Raw genomic sequence first — 22980 nt, 5'->3', positions numbered from 1 at the left:
GACGTAGTAATACTACGAGCGAGAAGGGTCTTGGAATTCTTGTGAATCAAAAGCTGAATGTGAGCCAACAGTGTATTGTAGCTGCAAAGAAGGCAAATGCGATTTTATGCTGCATTAACAAGTACTGTATAGTCTTCAAATCTCATAAAGCAGTAGGTTCCCCTCTTTTTCGCACTGGCTGGGCCTCTTCTTGAGTATTGTGTACAGTTCTAGACACTGCAGTTTAAGAAGGATGCTGACAAATTCGAACAAGTTCAGAGAAGGGCAACAAGGAGGATCAGGGGGCTGGAAACCAAGCCCTGTGAGGAAAGACTGGAAGAATTGGGCCTGTTTAGCCTTAAGAAGACCGAGAGGAGATAGGATAGTACTTTTCAAATACGTGAAAGGATACCATACAGAGGAGGGGCAAGATGTGTTCTTGGTCATCCCAGAGTGCAGGACACACATTAATGGGCTCAAGTTGCAGGAAGCCAGATTTCAATTGAATATCAGGAAAAACTTCACTGTTAGAGCAGTACGACAATGGAGCCATGGCCTTGAGAGGTGGGGAGCGCTCCAACGCTGGAGGCCTTCCAGAGAAAATGGGACCACCTTCTTGTCTGATCGGTTTTTATTCAGGTTCCTGCCTTGAACAGAAGAGGGTTGGCTTCTCTGCCCTTAGAGGCCCCTTCCAACTCCATTATTCTGTCACTCTGATCTTCCTTCTTTCGGGTCCCTCTTCCTTTTTTGGAGAGGAGACGGCTTGTGGACAGTGGGCCGGGCCAGCTGCCCACCTCCTAAAACAAAAGCACCCCGAAAGGAATATGGATGCTGCCGTTGTCGTTCTCCGGGTCCCCCTCATGACATTCCCTTTGGTCTACCACAGAACACGGGAGTTCAGAGACCATGAGAAGACCCTTCTCACTGACCTGCCTGGCCTTCTTAGAAGGGTTGCCGGCCATCTTGGTTGCCACGTGTGGGCGGGAAGGCAGGAAAGAAGGGCATCCGTCATGGAGTGGGGCTGGTGGCCGGCCGGGCGAGAGTGGCTGTGGCTGGCGGCCAGCACCTGTGGCCTGGCCTTCCTCGCCTACTGCCTCTATTTCGACCGGAAGCGGCGGGGTGCCCCGAATTTTAAACGCAGGCTGAGGGAAAGTGAGCACCCAGGGCTTCGCCTCTCGTCTCCCCAGGCTGGCCACGAGGGTCTGTTCAGGGAGGGGGAGGCCACCGGCTGTGAAGGTGTCCTTCAGCCCAAGGGTGTCTTGTGGGGGGGGGGGACTTGGGTGAAAACTAAGGCGGGGGGGTGGAGGGATGCCAAAACACTGAGGGGCTTTAAAGACAGATACTTTGTTTCAGTGGGATCTTTTTGTGAGGCGAAAAGGCCAAAACATCAAAAGAAATAGTCAAACCACAACAACAAAGAAACGTTGTGGCACCTTAAAGACCGGCCGCTATGTTTTCAGGGGAGCTTTCATGGACCAGCCTACATCCTCAGACAGTCCTGGGACTGTGAGGCAAATATTTCTGTATTTATCCATGCCCCCTACAAAAACAAAGAAACTAGGGTGTCATGTTGTCGACAGGGCCTCATTTCACACGGTTGTGGATAGAAGCAACTTTTCTTCAGGCGCATTTCGGAGTTCAGGATTTGATCCACGGAAGCCCACCTTGAAATAAATCGGCCGCTCCTTCTTAACCGGCGGCCATGTTTTTTTGGCCGTTATTTTTTAAAACCTCTCCCTGCTTGGTTGGAAAGGGAGATGGAGCCGTTGGTTACTCCTGCTGCCTACTTGGGTTATTCTTATGTTCTGATAAGTTCCTTTTCCTGGACGGCCCTGTGAACAGGGTTTTCAATACATGTGAGATGTCGTTGCAAGGAGTGGTTGGCTACCACACTTCCAACATACACACCATGTTCATGGCTTAGTGAGATTTTGAACCTGGGTTTCCTGAGTCCCTAGGCTGACGTACATCATCCGCTAGAGACCACAGAGGCTCTGATCAACATGGATGTGAATAGAAAAATGACCCCATGTTGCTCAGAGGGTTTTTACTTCCAAATAGAGGTCTCTGAGGTTGAAGCACTCAGAAATTGAACATGTCCCTTCTGGAGATTCGGGAGGAGAAGGGATGGAAACATAATACAAGACAACTCAACCACCTTGCGGGAGCAACGTTTTTAAAAGGCACCCCTCAAATCTTGACAAAAGAGATTTTCAGGGAGAGTGCCCTATCAAGACTAGGCAGTCGTATTGATCTCTTTTAGCATTTATAACTCTTGGCACAACAGATTATAACCCAAAAAAAGAGGCAGAGTTCTCCTAGGGGAGGTTTGCACAATCTCCTGTGGCTAATTGCCGCTGACTGACGAGGTGCCCTGGGGGGGGTATCTCCGTTGTGTGACCAGGAACACAACTGAAATGTGCCCCGTGCCCTCATCCGTTAGCCTCAGTTAGGGGCAGCACGTCAAGCAGACCTTACACAAATACCAACAAATTTTGGGCAATGTCTTGGCTGGCAGCCCTTCTAATTAATCTGTTTTAAAGGATGTCACATGATCTGGTTAGTTCATTTAGCTTGGGACCTGTTTGGTTATATCTACCAAAAATGATAGATTACTGGTAGATACAGAAACTTCCTTCCTTCCAAAGGATTTCAGACTATCACAGCTAACCCATAAACGGACATATTTTACTTTAAATTTTGCACTAAACACACACACACACACACACACACACACACACACACACACACACACACACACACACACACACACACACACACACACACACACCTTTTACCTTTTACCTTTATCTTTTTAAACACACACACACACACACACACACACACACACACACACACACACACACACACACACACACACACACACACACACCTTTTACCTTTTACCTTTATCTTTTTAAAGCATTAAATCCTGTTGCCTCAGCATGCCCTTACGTTGCAGACTTCATCCTGTTCTTATGAACAGGAACCGTTCAGTACAATTTTCCTTTCTTGGTTCTCCTTCCTTCTAGTTAATCCCCTTATTAGAAAATCACCACTTACTGAATTCAAAATTACTTAAACTGCGGAAGATGTTTCATCGTCCCAACAATTCTGTTTTCATTTTAAAGCAACTTCTAAGGATCTAGTCCTCTCGCGCCTGCTGCAAAAGGACCTGTGATGGTTAATGTTGGGAGAAAGTTCCATTCATTCATATTGGGTGGAATACTCCGTTTACACCAATAAACTCAACAACATCAATTCCAAACTTGCATAGGAACAAAAAGCTGATCCTGGTAGAGACAATTAGAAAGCTGCAGTAGAGGAAAAATCGGGGGCTGGAATGTCAGGATAAACAGTTCTGGGTCTCCTGTATCAAGTTAGTTTGCATTTACGTTAGAGGGAGCCAGTGGTAGAGAAAGGAAAAATGGTGTTAGCCAACTTGTTAAACTTTTACAGCTCTGGGCTGTTCAATTGAGACACTAAATATTCCACATTATTCTTACAGAAAGAAGAAAAGAGCGTGAAAAAGCAAAAGAACGTGAGTCAGAGGTAAAAAAAAATTACATGCATTGCTATTATTTTGTTTTTATAGCCTGACTTTCTTCCAAGCCAATGCACTATACATAGCTCTCTTTATCCTTGAAGTTTTGTCCTCACAGCTGCATGAAGCCAATAAGGGACATGCCTAAGATCATCCAGTGAGTTTAATTGTTGGTAAGTGCTCAACAGTATGAAAAGAATGAACCTGTTGTGTGGACTGGTCAAGTTCCAGAATGATGGTGTAGTAAAAGTCTGAATGGAACCTTTCTGGTGACTCCTGCCCATGAGTCCAGATGATAAAGATGTTTTTTCTGAATCTCCAGGAAAGCAGAGGCACTGGGGAAAAGAGTACAAGAAGTATCATCTTAGGTTAGATATTACAATGTTGGCATACTGAGGCCCTTCGACTTTGAGCACATCATGGGAGAGGAGGGACACTATAAAAGACAATAAGGCTAGGAAAAGTTGAAGGCAATGGAAGAGGAAGACCAAATAAGGGGTGGATTGAGTTGATAAAAGGAGGCCTTGAGTTTGGAAGCACTGAGAACCACTGTTCATGACGTGACCTTTTGGAGGGCAGTTATTCATAGGGAAAGTGTGAAGGCAAGAGGAGAAGGGGACGACGGAGGACGAGATGGCTGGACAGTGTCATCGAAGCGACCAACATGAATTTGACCCAACCCCAGGAGGCAGTGGAAGACAGGAGGGCCTGCCGTGCTCTGGTCCATGGGGTCACGAAGAGTCGGACATGACTAAACAACAACAAATTCATAGGGTCACCACACCTTGGAAGTGACTTGACAACAGATGTCCACATACTGTGGAGCTGTGCAAGTGTCCATGGGAGGTCCACTGGTGATGTGAAGAGACCCTCCCCCTGAATGCAGAAGTAACTGAACTGAGTGCAATATGGCAGAACTGGATGGCTAGATGTGCTGTAATCCCCACTGGAAATGGCTTTCCAACGGCTTGGTGTTAAGGGCCTTAACGTCGATGGTGGCTAGAATAGTGTTTTCTTGGGAGCTATCAATGGAATGTCGTTTCCTCAGGAAATCCGTAGTATTTTATATGTAATGGGAGGAGGTCTTGATGATAAGAGTCTACATGAGCAGACATAGGGAGTGCTGACACTATGGGATACTTGTGGTTGCCTAGTTTGTGTATCCGGCATAGGAAAAACGAGACACCAGGTCCTGTGCTAGGGCTTTATGATTTGTTCATGCTTATTGTTGGGAATTGCACTGTGACTTAACTGCAGCTTTCCTTGAGGATGACATCCATAGCAACTAATGAATATGCAGACTAGACCTTATTCTTTATTTTAAGGTGAATGTCCTACTTAACCCATCGTACTGGACAAATTGTCAGCTCTGCCTCTCTAATCCTGTCTGGTACGGCAGGCGTGTGAAGTGCGTTTAGCTCTGCTGGAAATTTACTACATTGATACTACTCATTTTATCTATTGATTCAAGTGCTGGCACTTGTATCGTGGTTGTTGGTTCTACGCGCGCTCCAGTTTCAATGAATGCCGATTATTTTGCAGAATGTTGAAATAGGGGTCTAGTAAAATGGATATATTACACATTGCCACGATGGATGTCCTTTATTCCCCGGTGCCCACTGAGCATGCCCAGAAACCAAAGCTCTGCTGATGTATTGAATGAAGCTCCGCAAAAGGGCTGGATTTCTTTACAAAGCAGAGACATAGGAGCCACAGCAGGGTTAATTCCCGGCTCCAGGAACGCAATCTCAGAAAGAAATTTTAAAAAGTTGTCTGTTAACAGCTTTATTTTCATCCACACTCAAACTGATTGGTCGATGTTGCTCCTTCCAAACTTTGTTTGTAACACCCCTAGTTATCTGAGCTGAAAGATGCTGCAAACCTCCAGGACTTCTTTCTGCAAGAGATCCAAGTGGGAGAGATTTGGCTGGCAAAAGGTAAGGATAGAAGAAGGGTGTCTGTCTGTTTTGGTGAAACCTGCATATATTTGCACACGCAGTGCATTTATTGAAAATAATCTGTTGCTACAATCTTAATGGGGAATAAGCTAAATAATGATTTTGACAATTGAAACATATTCTTCTTCTTCGTGGCCTCTGTGAATGCACACTAATGGGTTAAATCTGCACTTGTGCAGAGGCCTCGGAATATTCTAGAGCTTAAAGTAACACTTTTGGCTCCGCCCCCCAGGACCTCATGGTCCGCCCATCCTAACAGTTACCTCAGTTCCATTTTTTCCGCTGCTGCAGTTAGGTCTCCTGGCTAGAGCTCCGTGAAATTATTGGAAATTCTTGGAAAATATTTGGCTCCTGTTCGATTGTTCATTAAGGAAAGTACAAAGACTTTATTATTTAGGAGGGGAGGTGTGCGTTTTGGCCCTTTGCGAGGGTTTTCCCTCTTTCCCCCTCCCTTCCCCTCCCTTCCCCCCCTTGGACTGTTCCCAGGCCTCCAAGGCTTCCTCATCTCCCAGGGTTACTTTTAAAAGGTGCATTGCCTTGGAGAGTCGCACAAAAATCTTTGTGTATGCATCGAAGCGGCCTCTGCGTCTGCAGAACCCGACCTTTTACCTCATATATAACCTAGGGAAAAAAGTAAAGCCTCTAAAACTAAGGCCAAACCCTTAGTTTTATAACCACCGACCCCTCATTCTTCGGCTATTCCTAGCCTGCCACCACAGGCTTCCCCGTCCTTGCTTGTCCTCACTCCTCAGTCTCCTGTTGAGTTTCTTTCCTAGGGCTCTTCGCCTCCATCTTCACCGCCGTCGTCGGTTCCACTTCCTCCTACTCCGGAATTATCCCTGCAACATCCTCTCCGAAAAACAAGAAGGTGAAAGCGAAGCATTTGGCGCCATCTTTAGAGATTCCCGGTCTCCGAGCCACTCGGGACCGAAGGTCTCACCCCACGGGGCTCGACATTTTCGCCCCAATAAAGCGAAGAAGCATGCGCCTAAAGAGGACTTGCGAAAAGCAAGAAGGCGAAAACGAAGCATTTGGCGCCATCTTTTAGAGATTCCCGGTCTCCGAGCCACTCGGGACCGAAGGTCTCACCCCATGGGGCTCGACATCTTCGCCCCAATGAAGCTAAAGAGCATGCGCCTAAAGAGGACTTGCAACCACTCCAGCTCTCTAAGAGCTATTTGAGACGTTGGAGGCAGCAAATGCAAAAGCTGTATTATCCGCGTCTGCTATACAGCCTTGCTGCGGAAACTTCATCCTCCGAGTCCTCCTCGTCCTCATCAGAATCCTCCAATGAGAGTTTGACATCGTCGGTACCGTCCTTCCCTGATATCAGGAGGAAGAGGCACCGATCGGTACCGAGGGAACCTCCGTTACTGGAGATGCCCGAACATCGATGGACCTCCCAGGTCCCGATACTCCCGCGGGCTCCGGTACCGAAGAAAGAGATCATCTCCTGATACCAAAAGACATAAGAAGAGATGGTACCATGAAGCCTCCCTGGTACAGGAGGTTAAAACATGCTGGTACCATGCCTTGGTACCAAGCAGAAGGCTAAAACATGCTGGTACCAGGAGGTCAAAACATGCTGGTACCATGCCTTGGTACCAAGCGGAAGGCTAAAACATGCTGGTACCAGGGGATTAAAACATGCTGGTACCATGCCTTGGTACCAAGCGGAAGGTTAAAACAGGCTGGTACCAGGAGGTTAAAACATGCTGGTACCATGCCTTGGTACCAAGCAGAAGGCTAAAACATGCTGGTACCAGGGGATTAAAACATGCTGGTACCATGCCTTGGTACCAAGGGGAAGGTTAAAACATGCTGGTACCAGGAGGTCAAAACATGCTGGTACCATGCCTTGGTACCAAGCGGAAGGCTAAAACTTGCTGGTACCAGGAGGTCAAAACATGCTGGTACCATGCCTTGGTACCAAGAGGAAGGCTAAAACTTGCTGGTACCAGGAGGGTAAAACATGCTGGTACCATGCCTTGGTACCAAGCGGAAGGCTAAAACATGCTGGTACCAGGGGATTAAAACATGCTGGTACCATGCCTTGGTACCAAGCGGAAGGTTAAAACAGGCTGGTACCAGGAGGTCAAAACATGCTGGTACCATGCCTTGGTACCAAGCGGAAGGCTAAAACATGCTGGTACCAGGAGGTCAAAACATGCTGGTACCATGCCTTAGTACCAAGCGGAAGGCTAAAACTTGCTGGTACCAGGAGGTCAAAACATGCTGGTACCATGCCTTGGTACCAAGCGGAAGGCTAAAACATGCTGGTACCAGGGGATTAAAACATGCTGGTACCATGCCTTGGTACCAAGCGGAAGGTTAAAACATGCTGGTACCATGCCTTAGTACCAAGCAGAAGGCTAAAACTTGCTGGTACCAGGGGATTAAAACATGCTGGTACCATGCCTTGGTACCAAGGGGAAGGTTAAAACATGCTGGTACCAGGAGGTCAAAACATGCTGGTATCATGCCACGGTACCAAGCGGAAGACTAAAACAATATATGCCCATTAGAAACGCCTGGTACTGAGAAGGCTCTTGATTTAACAGTACATCAACTTCAGAGTCTGATAAGGTTTATGCAGATATTGATGAGGAATCAGTGCCTTCCCTGTGCTTGTCCCTTATCCCATCTTTATTCTGCTTGCTTCAGTAGACCTGGGAAAAGCCCTTCTCTGTCCCTAAAATGTCCAGGCTTGTAGAAAATCTGTACAAGACCTATGGTACCAATACAGATTTTTAACTAGGCATCCTCCTCCTTATGTGGATGTGGACGCCACACAAGCCAGATCACGCTCGAGATCTACTACCACACCGAGCAGCGAAGAGGTTAGAAAGCTCATCTACATGGCAGCTATGGGCGCCTACCATATCAGCCTCTCTAACTGTGCACTACCCTCTCTTCAGGCAGCCCCAGCAGCATTTATCTGAAAGGGCTTGCTCTCCATTAAGACGCCATGTCCCTCACTCAGCAAGAGAGTGTGATAGCGCATCACATTATCGAGGCTACCTCCAAACAACTCATGACTGGGGTAACCTTGCAAAGACACGATTGGCTAAGGTCAGCCAACATTTCTGATTATGTCAGATTTGGAATAGGGGACTTGCTCTTTGATGGCTCTAGGTTATTCGATCCCTAGATGGCCTTCAAAGAATGAGGAAAACAGCATGGTCGTACAACGTTCAGCCTTATAGATCTCAAAAATTCCCATTGATGCATCAGTACTCTTATAGTGTATACAGACCTTATACTTCTCAACGAAGATATCTCCCTCAACAGTTGGCTCAGTACCACAATCCAATCAACGCGACCATCCCCACCATTCCTATAGGAAGTTGACAAAAAAATCCAACAGACACTGTGACTCCCTCCCGCTTACCACCGCTCGATTCTGTGACACATGTTCAGTATGCTTGCTCCCTTCTTTCTGCATAGACCCACATCGGATGCCTGGGCTCTTTCCATTGTCACCTATGGGTACACCATAGAGTTTTGGGATACACCGGCTCAGCGGGTGATTTACACTCACTCTTCTACCACTCTATGAGACAAGGTAAAGATCCTTTTTGGAAAATCAGACATATCTCCTGCCACTCCAGGTGGGGGCAGATCACTACGCCCCATTTTAGACCTAAAGGACCTGATTTTTCTTCATCAGCCAGCGCCGTTTTTGCATGGCGACCTTGGAACATATCCTTCCGCTAATTCGACAAGGAGATTGGTTTACTTTGATAGACTTGAGTGACGCCTGCTCCCACATATCGATCAGAAGTGATCATTGCGAATACCTCCATTCTCTCTAGGAAGGCCCATTTTAGAGTTCAGCGCCTTGCCATTCAGCTCTCGACGGCGCCTCGAGTATTCACATAGGGGCCGTATTGGAATCTTGGCCGGCAAGAGCTTTTCCTTTCCCAGAATGGCATGGTCTAAATTTGTTCCCTGATATGTTGCTCCCCTCCGTTGTCTTGGATCACAGCCCATCAGGCCCAAAATCTTCGGGGACTCATGATTTCCACCACATCTGTCATAAAGCCCGCGAGGCTCAAGAGGCAGTCCCTACAGGCCTGGCATCTGCCCTGTTTAACCCCATGAAAAATACGCCCTACATATGCCTCCAGATTACTCATGAGCTTGCACACCAACCCTGCTGGTAATCAACCCAGAAGACTTGGCCCTGGAAAGACTGTTTGCTCCACTCCTACCTACCTCAAGAATCACGACAGACTCCAGTCTGGTCGGATGGGGACCCCACTGTACCAGTCTTCATATCTACGACACCTGGTCAGTGAAGTAAAACTTTCTCTTTTAAAAAAATCTGGAATTGCTGGCCATCTTCAAAGCATTTCAGGCGCTCCTAACTCTCAACCTAGGCATGGCTGTCCAAGTTACTACGGATAATGCGACAGCAATGTACTACATCAACAAACAGGGAGGCACCCATTCTCTTCCTCTACTGTACCTGACTGTTCAGTTTTGGGAGTAGTGTCTAGAACTCCACATCTTTCTGTCTGCTGTGCACATCTCCGCCCAGGACTTCACACGGGCAGACCATCTGAGCAGGCGAACATACCAAATACACGAGTGATCTCTGGACCATTGCACATTCATCAGAATCTGCAAGAGAGTTTTTTTTTGTTCCTCCCTGCCATAGATGCCCTTGCAATTGAGGTGAACAGCTAGTGTGCCATCTATCTTTCACGGCCTGGACTAGGGGTAAACTCCCATGGTGCCCTGGAAGGGCTGCTTCATGTACATGTTCCCTCCAATACCTCTCCTACTGTGCATAATAGTGAAGATATGACATGACAATGCCACCGTGATCCTCATAGCTCCATACTGACCCATACGGCTATGGTTCACAACACTGCTGACAAGGTCGTCAGGCTCCCTGAGACCCCCGTCTATTCCTCATCTTCTGACCCAGAATCAAGGGAAAACGTACCGTCCAGGTCTACAAGCTCTTCACCTCATGGCGTGGAGAATTCCTCCTCAATAAACTCCATATTATCACACTCCAGGAAGCCCTCTACCAATCAATTCTATTTCTGCAATTGGCTGGCATTTACCAAAATTACTACTCGCTACCCTAAATGAAGAGGTTTTCCCATGGTACGGCAAACCTTTACCCTCCACGGGGCCAGTCTATACCACAGTGGACTCTTCACACTGTTCTGAGTGCCTCTCGCATTCATCGTTTGAGTCACTGACCACAATTGCTGGACGTTTGTTGACTTTCAAGGTTATTTCTTAGTTGCAGTTACTTCCAGTAGCACTTCAGGTGGATCCTCCCTTCCTACTTTGCCACCTGGACAAAGTTATACTCTTCCCAGATGTCTCCTTCATACCTAAAGTTTCTACTGAGTTTCATGTTCGGCCGCCTATCAGTCTGCCCACTTTCTTTCCTAACTGCCTACAGATGTAGAGAGGTCTCTTCACCTGCTAGATGTTCGCAGAGCATTATCGTTCTATGTTTGCAGGACTGTTTTTTCCCCCGCAAGTCTAATCGCCTGCGCCCGGTGAACGCTCACTTTACCGGAACTTTGGCTACTTCTACAGCTTTTCCTCAAGGGTGTCCCGCTGTCAGACACCTGCACAGCTGACATTTGGCCCACTCCGTCAGCCTTCATCTTTCACTATTGCCTGAATCTGCGGGCCAAGGAGGATGTCATTTTTGGACGCGCGGTCCTGTCTGCTGTTTTGCCGTGACGTCCCTCCTCCTTTCAGAGGCAAGCTTGCTAATCACCCATTAGTGTGCATTCACAGAGGCCACGAAGAAGAAAGAAAGGTTACTTACCTGTAACTCTGGTTCTTCGAGTGGTCCTCTGTGAATTCACACGTCCCGCCCGTCCTCCCCTCTTTCCGTCACGGCTGTCTCACCTTAGAGCAGCAGCGGAATTTGGGGAACTGAGGTAACTGTTAGGATGGGCGGACCATGAGGTCCTGGGGGGCGGAGCCAAAAGTGTTACTTTAAGCTCTAGAATATTCCGAGGCCTCTGCACAAGTGCAGATTTAACCCATTAGTGTGAATTCACAGAGGACCACTCGAAGAACCAGAGTTACAGGTAAGTAACCTTTCTATATCTGCGTGGTAGTCTTCTTTTTCTTTAAAGTGCCACCATTTTTTATTTCAGTTTTTTGTTTGTTATATAGCAGCATTGTTGAGTCTTTGGTCTTTAGAAGCAAAAACATTCCTTCAGTTCTCTCTGTTTCCACAGAAAGCCACTCATAAAAAGCAGGCTTGTGTATGCTCTACGTGCTGTCACATCACATCAAACCGATGGCAACCCTAACAGAGTGTTAAGGTATGTGAAAGACAGTGTGGCTTTACCATTGACACTTTCCAGTGAGTTTACATAGTCAAGGTAGGATGTCAACGCAAGTCTCCCGAGTTCTTATGCTTCACTCTATCCACTACGCCAAACTGTACACCAGCGGCTCCCAAACTTGTGAGACCCGGGTGTTCTTGGACAACCACCTCCCAGAAATCCTGACCATCACAGCTAGTGGTGAAGGCTTCTGGGTGTTTTAGTCCAAGAATATCAGGAGACCCAAGGTTTGGGACACCTGTTGTACACAGCTATAGCCAAACAGTTATTTTCCTTGACATAACACCCACACAACTTCCTGAAAACAGCTCCATTAGGTCTTGCTATCAAAGGTAGCAAACTTCCCCTACTATCAACTCAGAGAAGCTGATGGCTCCACCTATGACCTATGTTCATCACTACTTTAAAAGTTCAGTGTTGGTTTTTAGTCATTTGGTTGTGTCCAACTCTTCGTGACTCCACGGACCAGAGCACGCCAGGCCCTCCTGTCTTCCACTGCCTCCCGGAGTTGGGTCAATTTCATGTTGGTCGCTTCAATGACACTGTCCAACCATCTTTTCCTCTGTCGTCCCCTTCTCCTCTTGCCTTCAGACTTTCCCAACATCAGGGGCTTTTCCAGTGGGTCTCTTCTTCTCATGAGATGGCCAAAGTATTGGAGCCTCTGCTTCAGGATCTGTCCTTCCAGTGAGCACTCGGGGTTGATTTCCTTCAGAATGGATAGGTTTGTTCTCCTTGCAGTCCAGGGGACTCTCAAGAACCTCTTCCAGCACCACAATTCAAAAGCATAAATTCTTTGGCGGTCAGCCTTCTTTATGGTCCAGCTCTCACTTCCATACATTGCTAATGGAAAAACCATGGCTTTGACTATGCGGACCTTTGTTAGCAAGGTGATATCTCTGCTTTTTATGATGCTGTCTCGGTTTGTCATCGCTTTCCTCCCAAGAAGCAGGCGGTCTTTTAATTTCATGGCTGCTGTCACCATCTGCAGTGATCATGGAGCCCAAGTACTAGTGTTAAAAATTTGTTTGAGATTTTGAAATTTCATCCCCTGTGTCACTGACATCCTCTCATTCTCTTGTCATTCAATTTGCACTCCACTCCTATGTACTCCGATATATAAACCTGTAGCCTAACAAGAAAGCAGGTAGTGATCAAGGAAAGCTCACATGGAAATGAATCTGTTCAGTCTTCAAGGTGCAACAGTATTATTTGCTTTCATTTTTGTTTTTCTTATCCACACCAAATCACACAAACGCAGCTACCCCTTTGAGAAAAAAAGTGGTACAATTCTACTTGTTTGTATCCTCTCTTTGAAGGTTGGACAGTAAAAAGAAACCGTTAAAGCCTCAGAATGAACATAGGAAGTCGATAGGCAGTATTAAAAAAATATTAATTTTATTAAAAAAACCATACATAACAAGCACAGTGTGGTGTAGTGGGCAGAGTGACAGACTTAGTCAGACTCAGAAGACCAGGGTTCAACTCACCCTGGGCGATGCGGGCACTGGTAAAACCTCCCGTTAGATATTTCACATACCTTGAAAGTCCTATTATGGTTGCTGTGAGTTGATTATGATGTGCCGGCATGTAGCAAGCATGCATTGACACAGAGAGTTTTGGAACAGAATGTAAAATAATATTATCATACTTTTGGCATCTGGTAATGAAAGCTGCATCACTTGTCTCCTTTTTACTACCTCCAGTCCTTACGGAGACCTAAAGATTTAGGGCTTTACCAAACACAAACAAGCAAAAACAGAAGAGAATTTCTAAGGATGAAATTAGCACAAGGCATGCCCCTAATTTAATGGCCGCCATCCATCAGCCTCAGATCCTGTACAGTGGTGCCCCGCTTGACGACGATAATTCGTTCCAGGAAGATTCCCATTGGAATGCATTGAAAACCAGTTAATGCATTCCATTGGGGAAATACCTCATCGTCCAGCGAAGATCGCTCATAGAGAACCGCCAATCAGCTGTTTAAAATTGCCGTCGTCCAAAGCAGGGGTCCGGAAAACAGCCATTTTGTGAAGGAAGGGGAACCATTTTGTGGAGCCAGAAAAATCATCGTTTAGCGAACAAATGGTTTGCAAAGCAGGCTCCTAATCGACGTCAAGCGAAAAAAACTAATTGGAACCATCGTTTTGTGATTGCAAAAAACTCATCATAAAGCGATTTCGACATCATGCGGGGTAGGCATCTAACGGGGCACCACTGTTCAATTATGTGGGTGGAAATAACACCAGCCTTTCTGGTAGAGGATGTGGTGACGCTGCGGGTTAAACTGCAGAAGCCTCTGTGCTGCAAGGTCAGAAGACCTGCAGTCATAAAATCGAATCCACACGACGGAGTGAGCGCCTGTCGCTTGTCCCAGCTCCTGCCAACCTAGCAGTTCGAAAGCATGTAAATGTGAGTAGATAGATAGGTACCACCTCGGTGGGAAGGTAACAGCATTCAGTGTCTGGTCACGCTGGCCACGTGATCATGGAAATTGTATTCGGACAAATGCTGGCTCTATGGCTTGGAAAGGGGGATGAGCAGCACACCTTTGAGTCGGACATGACTAGGCTAAATGTCAAGGGGAACCTTTACCTTCCGGTAGAAGCTGTAACAAATCATCCCTGTAATTATGTCATCGAACTAGACACACTACCACTTTTCACAGAGAGGAAACCGAAAGGAGCCCTATATTCAGTGGTTAGGGTCCCTCTCTAGCATTCCTTTGCTCCCCTGGTGGACAGTCATTTCTGTCCTTTTCAAGGTTTTTGTGAAGACTCTCCATCTGCAGAGGCTGTTCTGTTTAAAATTATCTGCTTTAGGGTTCCCCCTAAATTTCATCTGTTTCCTTCTTTATCATGCACACTTTTCTGCTGTAAAAGAATCAGCAAGATGTGTCTAATCTATGCTTTGGATCAAATAAATTTAAACCATTGTTTTATTTTGTTTTAAATCTACAATAGCATCACTCAAGACAGGAAGGCTCCAGTTTAAATGTCACCTTGCCCAAATATTCTCTAGCCTCCGTCCTCTTGTTGCAGTAAAGCAGCAAAAAGGATGCTCACTGGCTTTCCAGATTAATTGTAAAGAATGCTGAGATAATAGGGTATTTACACACCTAAAACCTTTATTTAACTGCTATTATTTTGGATGCTGATCCTGGGCTGACCATCTCAGGAGTCAGTGGTGTTACTGTACCAGATCCGTACAAAGAGTGTCTTCCAGGCCCTTGGCTACAATCTGTACCTGATCCATTTTCCCCCAAACTCTGCCCTACAAATGTATTGGATGATGGCTCTCAGAACTCCCCCAACCAGCACAGGGCATTTGAAGGGCACCATGCTCAAGAAGGTTGCCTTGTTTTACAATCCCAAAGGAGCGAAAGCAAAACAAACTAACAAAAAAAGGGCAAATTCCCCAGTCATGTTCTCCACTCTTTTCTCTCACCAGCTATAAGGAAATTGATGATTTTTGTTCCACAGTAGGTGAGGTGGATGAAGAAAGCAGGAAGCATCTGAGATTGACGTGGCAATACAGATACTAACATAGGCTGATGCTTCACGGTGTGTAAGTGCTCATAGTAGTTCTAAGGATCACACAGGCTGCATTTCAGGAAAATTAATTAATTGCAGGGGAGCCCAAGAAGAGCATCGAACACCTCATCAATGCCATTTCGGTGTGTACATATCCACGCCAGCTAATGCAAGTTCTGGAACAGACTCTGCCACCCCATGTGTTTGAGATGCTTGTACGCAGGATTCCATATACAATGCAAGTAGGTACATTTCAAACTTTCCAAACACAAATTAATGAGGATTTGACTTCCTTCAACAACCAGCATGTTATTATTTGAATGTGTAGAAAAACCTGCTTCTCGTGTTTTGTGTAAGGATCTAAGCTGGCCATATAGCTCAGTGGGTTAGGATTTGTTTGTGAATCCAGATGTTGGGAGTTCAATTCCGCACTGAGAAGAGCCAGCCTGTGTGGCCTTGGGCAAACTGCACAGTAGTCCCAGAGCACCCCCAGAAGAAGGGAAGGGGAAACCACTTCTGAGTATTCTCGACTTAGAAAACCCTGAAAAGGGTCACTGTTAAGTCAGAATTGACTTGAGGGCACACAGTTATTGTTATTATAAGGATCTAAGATACCATTATTTGCAGTTAGAAGTTCTTTAATAAAAGCAAACAGATAAATTATGGGTTCTGCTTTTTAGAAAAGATAAAAAAATGCATCAGGAAGGGACACTCCACCCCCAATCCTGAACAAGGGAATCAAAAAGTACTGTATTCCAAAATCATAGCTGTGAATAAATCCCAAGGATTCAGTCATAATCTCCCAAGTTTGTGTCTCTGTCAGAAAAAGAGACAAGATAAATCTGGCATAACTTGATTTTGAGGAAACCACGCTGGATCTCTCAAAACAATATTGTTTTGTAAGTGCTCACAGACTTCTTGTTTGAATGAGATGGTTAATTATCTGTTCTACTTTTTTTTATATCGATATCAAGTTGCCCTGATCTTCTTTTTCTCTTTTTAAAGATGGAGATATTTTCTCACCTCCCATGTTCACAGACCTCACTCCCAAGAATCCTCAGATCATAAGCAGAGGCTCTGAGATTCAACCTCCAAGTTCCTTTTAGACACCCTTCGATCCTCCAAGGGCCAGAAGCCTTGAACTAATTCAAATTAGCTAGCTGTACCTATACCAACTCTTTGCCCATCCTTGGCAGAAGCCCCATCATTTCCTCCTGTATTCTCTCTGATTTCCTTTTTGGAGAAGACGGAAGCAAAATAAGTGTTCAGCAGTTTTGCATTCTCTCAATGGCCCATCAGTATTTCTCCATCTCCTCCACACAATGGACCCAACAGTTACTTTTTTCCTTCTTCTTCTGCGAAGAAGTTGGAAAAAAATCCCCTTGTCACTAGTTAGCAACATCTGAACGATGTATCCTTCTCTTTCAACAGTACTGTACCAAAAATGTTAAAAGACTGCTTTGGCACCCCTATACAGAAGAACAGAAGTACTGTACCTACCAGAACCAACGTTGACTAAGAGATTAAGGGAAGGCCCTACATTTAAGAGATTTATATTAATCACTTACTCTAAAATGGTGCTTGACATGGTCTCCCTCTTCAAGGATCTCAGAAGTTTCACAGTCATTCGACTGAAGTGACTCGCCAGTTTCAGATGCTCTGAAACTATTAATCAAGTCCACATTACTATTAAAGAATGTAGTGCATGCTGAACTCATGGCCAAAATCCTGTTCGTTGTGGTCAAAACATAACATTGTGCTCATGGCACTCCTGCAATCTTTGGTCTATCCTTGCATGAGCCCCCCCCCACACACATGCATGCCTTGTGAGGCACATGGCTTAGGTTTGCACAAAATCCCCCAATCTCCATCAATTAACGGAGTATTGCATCAAGGAACAGATGTCAAGGATTCTAGCCTATGAAATTAATTGGAGGTGGGAGTGGAGTTTTTCCATACACTGAAAGGTCAATGGGCACAAGAAAATACAAAGTGTGAGAAAGTGTATCATCGGTGAAGTTAAGACTGTGCTTAGAGAGGCACGTAAATGTTACAAGATTCTGCATTTGAACGTTTTAGTGCATTTGTACCTCTTCAGTTGACCGTTTTTTTTCTCCCTCGCTAGCAGCTGGAAACAAGTCTGAATGAGCAGGATTAGAGATGATGAATGCATACAGCATCATTCTAGGGGCCACCCTTAAGGAAGGACCTTGTAAAAGCCTCTGAAGCCTTCATTTAAAACGATTTATAATACAAACAGTGGTTTAAATTTATTACACTTTGATTGATAAAAAATAAACCTTGCTTTGGACATTTTTGGTTTTGGATATAATTTTCGAACCTCACATTGGACATTTTGGGATATAATTTCTGAGCCACCCACTTGTGTTTTAAAACAAACGATTCTGCATAAGAAACAAAAAAAAAGTCAGTGTTCCCTCCCCATTTCTAACGTCGTGACTGGCAGAACCAGTCCAAAGGTCTCAAGAAAAAAGTGGCATCCACATAATTCCATTGCACAGTCAAATACAATCTTGGAACAGGCTCCTCCAGTTCTATGGCCACCGTCAACTGCAACTTGAAACTTCTGATGGTTTCCCAAAGTCTCCTTCTCTGAGCTCTGAGTGGATGTTGCCGCAGGAGGGGCAGAGACCAGGGTACCTTTGTGAGCAACGCAATCAACGTTGGTACTCCTTTGTCAAGGTCGGTCCTCTGCCCTCTAGCGAGGCTGACCAAGGAGTCCTGCTTTGGCAGCCAGAGCTTCATTCTGTTGGATATGGTACTCCTGAAATCTCATAGATATCCTCTGAGTCATTTTCAAATACTTTTGTAAACAGTGTTCTGAACAAGTCATCTGTATCAAGAAGAGAGAGACAGACAGAAGGGAAGTTGCTTACATTTTTAATTCAACACTTTTAACATGCAGTGGCTCAAATCCTGTTGCACAACTCTGTCTGCACAATAGGAATGATGTCATTCCCAACAGCAAATTACTGTTGATTAAAGACTTCCTTTTGTGCTTTCACAGGATACAGAGCTTGAACACAATGCAACAAAGCCTTAATCTTTTATCCCATGTTAAAATATACTATAATTATAGCTAGGATCTGAAACTCTGCAAAACTCTAATTTCCTTAGCGTTTTCCAACTTCCACCCTGAGGCCTGTTCTGACAAGGCTGACATTAATTTTTTGTGTCCATATTTCCAAGCATGTCTCAGAACCTTATGCATTCTTTGTAAGCATTTTTTAAATTTGTTTTTTTCACCCATTGATTCATGTTTTGTGCGGATTTTTGAAATATATGTATTTTTAAGCACAAGTGTATACACAAAACTCTGAAGGTACATGTCCTACAGACAGATGAGAGAGCTAAGGCTGGGTCCAACAGCTTGCCATGTATACCACTGGAACGCCCGAGTCTGTTGTTGCATAAATATGCACATGGCATATATTCTGTGAACTGGCTCTTAAAATGTAGTTTTAAGACATGGCAACATTTTGACTGTTACTAAAAGGATGAAATTTAGAGCATCCTATCTTAAAAGAGTGCAGGATTGGACCATGATTTTCTAATCTCTGTGATGCACATATCAAGGGAAAAAATTACAAGCAAATCAGTTGTGTCTGAGGCACTGGGAGGCAGCTCGCTGGGACATGACAGCAAATGGACCTTTAAAAGGACTTGACAACTGCTAAGATGAGAAACTGATCCATAGGTGAAATTCAGGACCGCTGAGTGGAAGGCAGCTGGCAGCAGAATCCTTCACCACTCATTCAGGGTTCTTGGTTTTGGCGATTCTGCCCTAACTCATAATGTTGCTCACATCTCTGATGAACGTACCAATACTACGTGCATCAAATGAAATGTACGGCTCCTGCTTTATGTGTTGGTAAATTGACAACATATTATAACACAATTTGGGATCCCCACAGTCTACACAGAGGCTGTTTGTGAGGCAACAAGGCCAAAGGGAGAGGGAGAGAAACGTCTGTTGTACCAGCAGGTCTTCCACTTATTAGATTAGGCATCCTTCAGTCTCGACAGACTATGGTATCGTGCTCTGCATGGAGGACTTGGAACAGCGTCTAGTGTGGCTGAGAAGGCCAATTCGAGAGTGACAATCTCTTCCACACTGAGGACAAATACAGACTGTCCCCTGTCCAGCTCCCTGGTTTTGCTGGTTTTGGAACTGCCTCTTTGCCTCGGCCTGCTGGACAAATGTCTCTTCAAAATGGGAGAGGCCATGAAGCACTTCTACAATACTGGATTTCATTCATCAACAGCTAAAGGGAACCTTATGTTCAAAGGCAGCATCCCTCCAACTATCAGGGGCTGGGGAGGGGGACACACCATGTGCGAGAGCTGACTGCACTCATGCCTGGCTTTTGGTTTGGTAAGGAGAGTGGCAGGCTTATGTTTTATCCCAGGGGAAAGGCAGGCCAGCTCCTCAGAGTCTGCTTAGCACTGACTGCCCATCTGGAAGACTTTAAAAGGGAATCTGACAAAGCCCTATCAGTGGTGCTAGTTATGATGGCTACAGTATAGATGACCACAACCCAAAGGATCCCCAATGGTGTTGCAATATAGTGCCAAAGCAAGAAACACACCTTTCATCTCATTCATTTGGCTGCCATATTTGGAGACAGATATAGATATATCCATCTATATGCAAATATGACAGCCAAATAAAGGCGTTCTACAAATAAACTGAGTATAACAAGCCAAGATATCTATATCTGTCTACAAATATGACAACCCCTTGAGCAGGGGGTTGGACTCGATGGCCATATAATTCCAATAATTCCAAAAATTATTCTATGATTAAATAGTATTTAAAAAAATATACACGGAAGCTCCAGCAAGTCAAAAGTTCAAAGCATATGGAACCCCGTCATACCTCTTCTGGCTTGACTTCTCGGCTAGTGAAATCTTTAACACAATCCAGGAAGCAGGTTTCTGTTAATTTGTTGTACGTTCCAAGAAATTCCTTGAACTGTGAAGAAATCAAAGAGATCTTCAGAACACGGTGGATCCTTCATTCCCAGGAGCAACACCCATCCAGGTGGAAAGGCACTTAGGCAGCACGTAGCAAATATATTTATTGATAAATGTAAAGATCTGCATGGCTACGAAAACCAGCTTACTTAGGAAATACCATTCAAGTTGCTAAACTGCTAGTAATATTATAAACATTTCAAAAGCATCCTTAGTTTAGAGATCCAGAATTTACCTGCTTGATCTGATCAGATTCCGATATCTGCCCAGCCATAGCTTAATGCTCTGCCAAATATCACCTAAATTGAACACAAGATATGGATTATTCATTAAAATATTTTTAACCCATCCTACATCAGCAGATCTCAGGGCAGGTTAGTGAATAAAAGCCCATTTTTTAAAAAATGTGCAGAATATAAACACTTTCCAAGAGTTAAAATATATTAAAACACCTTAATGCTGGATAGCTCAGTGGTTTAGATATCTGGTCATGAAGTCAAGAGTTGATTCCTCACAGTGCCTTCTAAGTTTTTATTTAAATCATAAAAATATCTAATTTTTAAATTTAAATTGTAATATAAATCAATTCGATTTAAGTCAAATTTACCCCACTTGAGAAAATCCTCCCATGTATTTCCATGTGATGCTTCGCTTCCCCAGCAAGTGTTAATGATCAGACCAGTATATAATGGAAGAGATGATCCGCCATGTACTGTACCTAGGTCTTCAGCTGTTTACAGCTTTAAAAATCATCAGCATCTTCAATTCACACTAGAAGCTTAGTGCCATTCCTTCAGAATGGATGTCGTCCAGCTTCGGAAAGGTTTTGCTACCAGCTTTCTACCATGTTTCCCCAATCAATTAATGACAGGGGAGTGATGGAGAAGCCCCATCCCACAGCCTTAGGTCACCTCTGTCCGATGTTGAGACAGGGATGTATTTAGAAGCTCAAAGGACCAGGAAGCTCCAGAATTGCCTGCATATAATCTCAGGTATGATGGAAAGGACATTCTTCACAATCCAGTTAAGAGTGAAGGTACGACTGATAAGCACTGGGGAAATGCAAATTGGCTGCATGTAAATTGTGTAATCCTCTGACTTGAAGCCAGGGTCGGTCCATTTTTTATACTTCTCTCATTACCTAGCAAAGAGGTTCTTGTTTCAGCACGGTTTGAGAAAGGTAATTTATGTGCTTATCTTGCTTAGACCACCACCTGGCAGATCTCCTTTGACTAGTATTCCTGCATTAAACAGGGGGTTGGACTGGATGGCCTTAGAGGCCCCTTTCAACTTCAAGATTCTACAATCTATTGCACCTGCCTTCCTTTTTTTTAATACTATTGCTGCAGTTTTCAAATTGACTATATTTTATTACTGGAGGAGACTCCTGTTTAACCTGAAGAGTTAAATCACAATCACAAATTGCGACTTAAAGCTATTCCTAGGACAGAAGGATTTTCACAGCAGTGAGGCTGTGACTGACAACTCTTTGATTATGGATATACTGTACTTCTTGTGCAACTAATGACTCTCCAGAGGTTGCCCGACTACCCTTTCTATCCTCTCCAGCCAGCACAGGCCATGGTGAGGAATGGTCATCATGAAGGCTGGGTGTCAGCAACATCTGGAAACCCAAGCTTTCCACATCTGGATTTAGTCTTTAATCCAATACCACGGTTTGGACTCCTTCACGCCATTTTTGCCTTTCTTGGCTTGTTTTCAATATATTTATATATATGCTGGACTCCAACTCCCATCAGGTCCAGCCAACCTGCCCAAGGGCCAGGGATATATATGTACAGTATCTTACATGCTTCATTGATTGTTTCATGAAACAAACCATGTTGGGACGACCAGCACTAAATACATATTTTCTGCCACATAACTGACATCATGGTATTTATTTTTTCAAAGGGAGCTTGGAACACGGAGATAGCAACTTGTATAAGGCCCGCCTAGCACATCTACAGCTTAAGACGGCTGCACAAATCTAGGTTTTTTAAAATCTGTGTCCTAAACTTACGATTTCCAAAACCCTCTCCAGCGTGAAGGGCACTCAGGAGCAGATTCAGGCACCAACCAAGGTCATAGCAAACGCTTCCATTCAACCCCTTCTCTTCTTCCCAAAGGAGCGAAATTAAAAAACAAAGGGCAACGTTTCCACTCCCCCCCCCTTCCATGTTTTAATTCCTTCCCAGGGTTGCCAACTTTTCTTTGGTTCCCGCCATTCCGCTCCTATGCAACTGACAGCAAACTGATATCCACAAATCCAAGCAGGCCAACCTTTGGCTTCACCTTCCCCCCCCCCCCGACCTTTTGCGAACGAGAGCTTTACGACCGGCTTCCTTCGCTTCTCCAGGAGAAGCTCCTGCTTAAAAGCAGAAGCACAGCCAGGACTTCAAAAGGTGGCAACCCAATTCAGAAAGCAGCTTTACCTCCTCCTCCTCCTCTTTCTCCCCGCCCCCAAGTTCATTCCTTCCTTAACTGAGGCTTACCCCCCAAGCAGACGAAATCCCCTGCCTCTCGACCACCTCCGGCTTCTCCTCCGCCTCCCTCCCTCCGGACCTCGTGCTGGAGACGAATCGGCGACGGCGGAGCTCTCGAATAGCTTTACTTTCCTCCTACCGCGTGGG

The 22980-nt window shown here is 45.0% G+C and overlaps 2 protein-coding genes across 5 annotated transcripts; one reads left to right on the top strand and one right to left on the bottom strand.

The window, feature by feature from the left end:
* The first annotated feature begins 44 nt into the window (after positions 1–44).
* TOMM20L (translocase of outer mitochondrial membrane 20 like) lies at positions 45–17660 on the top strand. 2 transcript variants are annotated; one of them, XM_072986834.2, is made up of 5 exons: positions 45–1131; positions 3488–3531; positions 5379–5460; positions 15449–15591; positions 17475–17660. In XM_072986834.2, exons 1-5 carry the CDS (start codon positions 531–533, stop codon positions 17505–17507), a joined length of 903 nt encoding a protein of 300 aa, XP_072842935.2. In that variant the 5' UTR covers positions 45–530; the 3' UTR covers positions 17508–17660. The 2 variants fall into 2 exon arrangements, with proteins under 2 accessions (XP_072842935.2, XP_078240153.1); XM_078384027.1 differs by lacking the exons at positions 15449–15591; positions 17475–17660 and adding an exon at positions 11709–11771.
* Positions 17601–22980, bottom strand: TIMM9 (translocase of inner mitochondrial membrane 9). Of its 3 annotated transcripts, none has more exons than XM_020802494.3 (4): positions 22843–22980; positions 20583–20646; positions 20250–20345; positions 17601–18203 (listed from the first exon to the last, which is right to left on the bottom strand). In XM_020802494.3, the coding sequence occupies exons 2-4, from the start codon at positions 20619–20621 to the stop codon at positions 18069–18071; spliced, it is 270 nt and encodes an 89-aa protein (XP_020658153.1). In that variant the 5' UTR covers positions 20622–20646; positions 22843–22980; the 3' UTR covers positions 17601–18068. The 3 variants fall into 3 exon arrangements, with proteins under 3 accessions (XP_020658153.1, XP_020658156.1, XP_078240162.1); XM_020802497.3 differs by having other exon boundaries at positions 22371–22864; XM_078384036.1 differs by lacking the exon at positions 22843–22980 and adding an exon at positions 20800–20899.

The sequence above is a fragment of the Pogona vitticeps genome, chromosome 1 (assembly GCF_051106095.1).
Source record: "Pogona vitticeps strain Pit_001003342236 chromosome 1, PviZW2.1, whole genome shotgun sequence".
NCBI classification, from domain to species: Eukaryota; Metazoa; Chordata; class Lepidosauria; order Squamata; family Agamidae; genus Pogona; species Pogona vitticeps.
Note: the sequence above shows the minus strand (reverse complement) of the source record. Positions and strands in the feature narration are given on the sequence as shown.

What these genes read in the sequence shown, in the direction of transcription:
- TIMM9 (XM_020802494.3), bottom strand. Translation starts at nt 20,621, where the DNA reads ATGGCTGGGCAGATATCGGAATCTGATCAGATCAAGCAG. An exon ending in AATCTGATCAGATCAAGCAG is followed by an intron (nt 20,346 to 20,582) that starts GTAAATTCTGGA and finishes ATTTCTTCACAG; the next exon opens with TTCAAGGAATTTCTTGGAAC. An exon ending in GAGAAGTCAAGCCAGAAGAG is followed by an intron (nt 18,204 to 20,249) that starts GTATGACGGGGT and finishes TTCTTGATACAG; the next exon opens with ATGACTTGTTCAGAACACTG.
- TOMM20L (XM_072986834.2), top strand. Translation starts at nt 531, where the DNA reads ATGGCCTTGAGAGGTGGGGAGCGCTCCAACGCTGGAGGCCTTCCAGAG. An exon ending in CAAAAGAACGTGAGTCAGAG is followed by an intron (nt 3,532 to 5,378) that starts GTAAAAAAAAAT and finishes TAACACCCCTAG; the next exon opens with TTATCTGAGCTGAAAGATGC. An exon ending in AGAGATTTGGCTGGCAAAAG is followed by an intron (nt 5,461 to 15,448) that starts GTAAGGATAGAA and finishes AATTAATTGCAG; the next exon opens with GGGAGCCCAAGAAGAGCATC.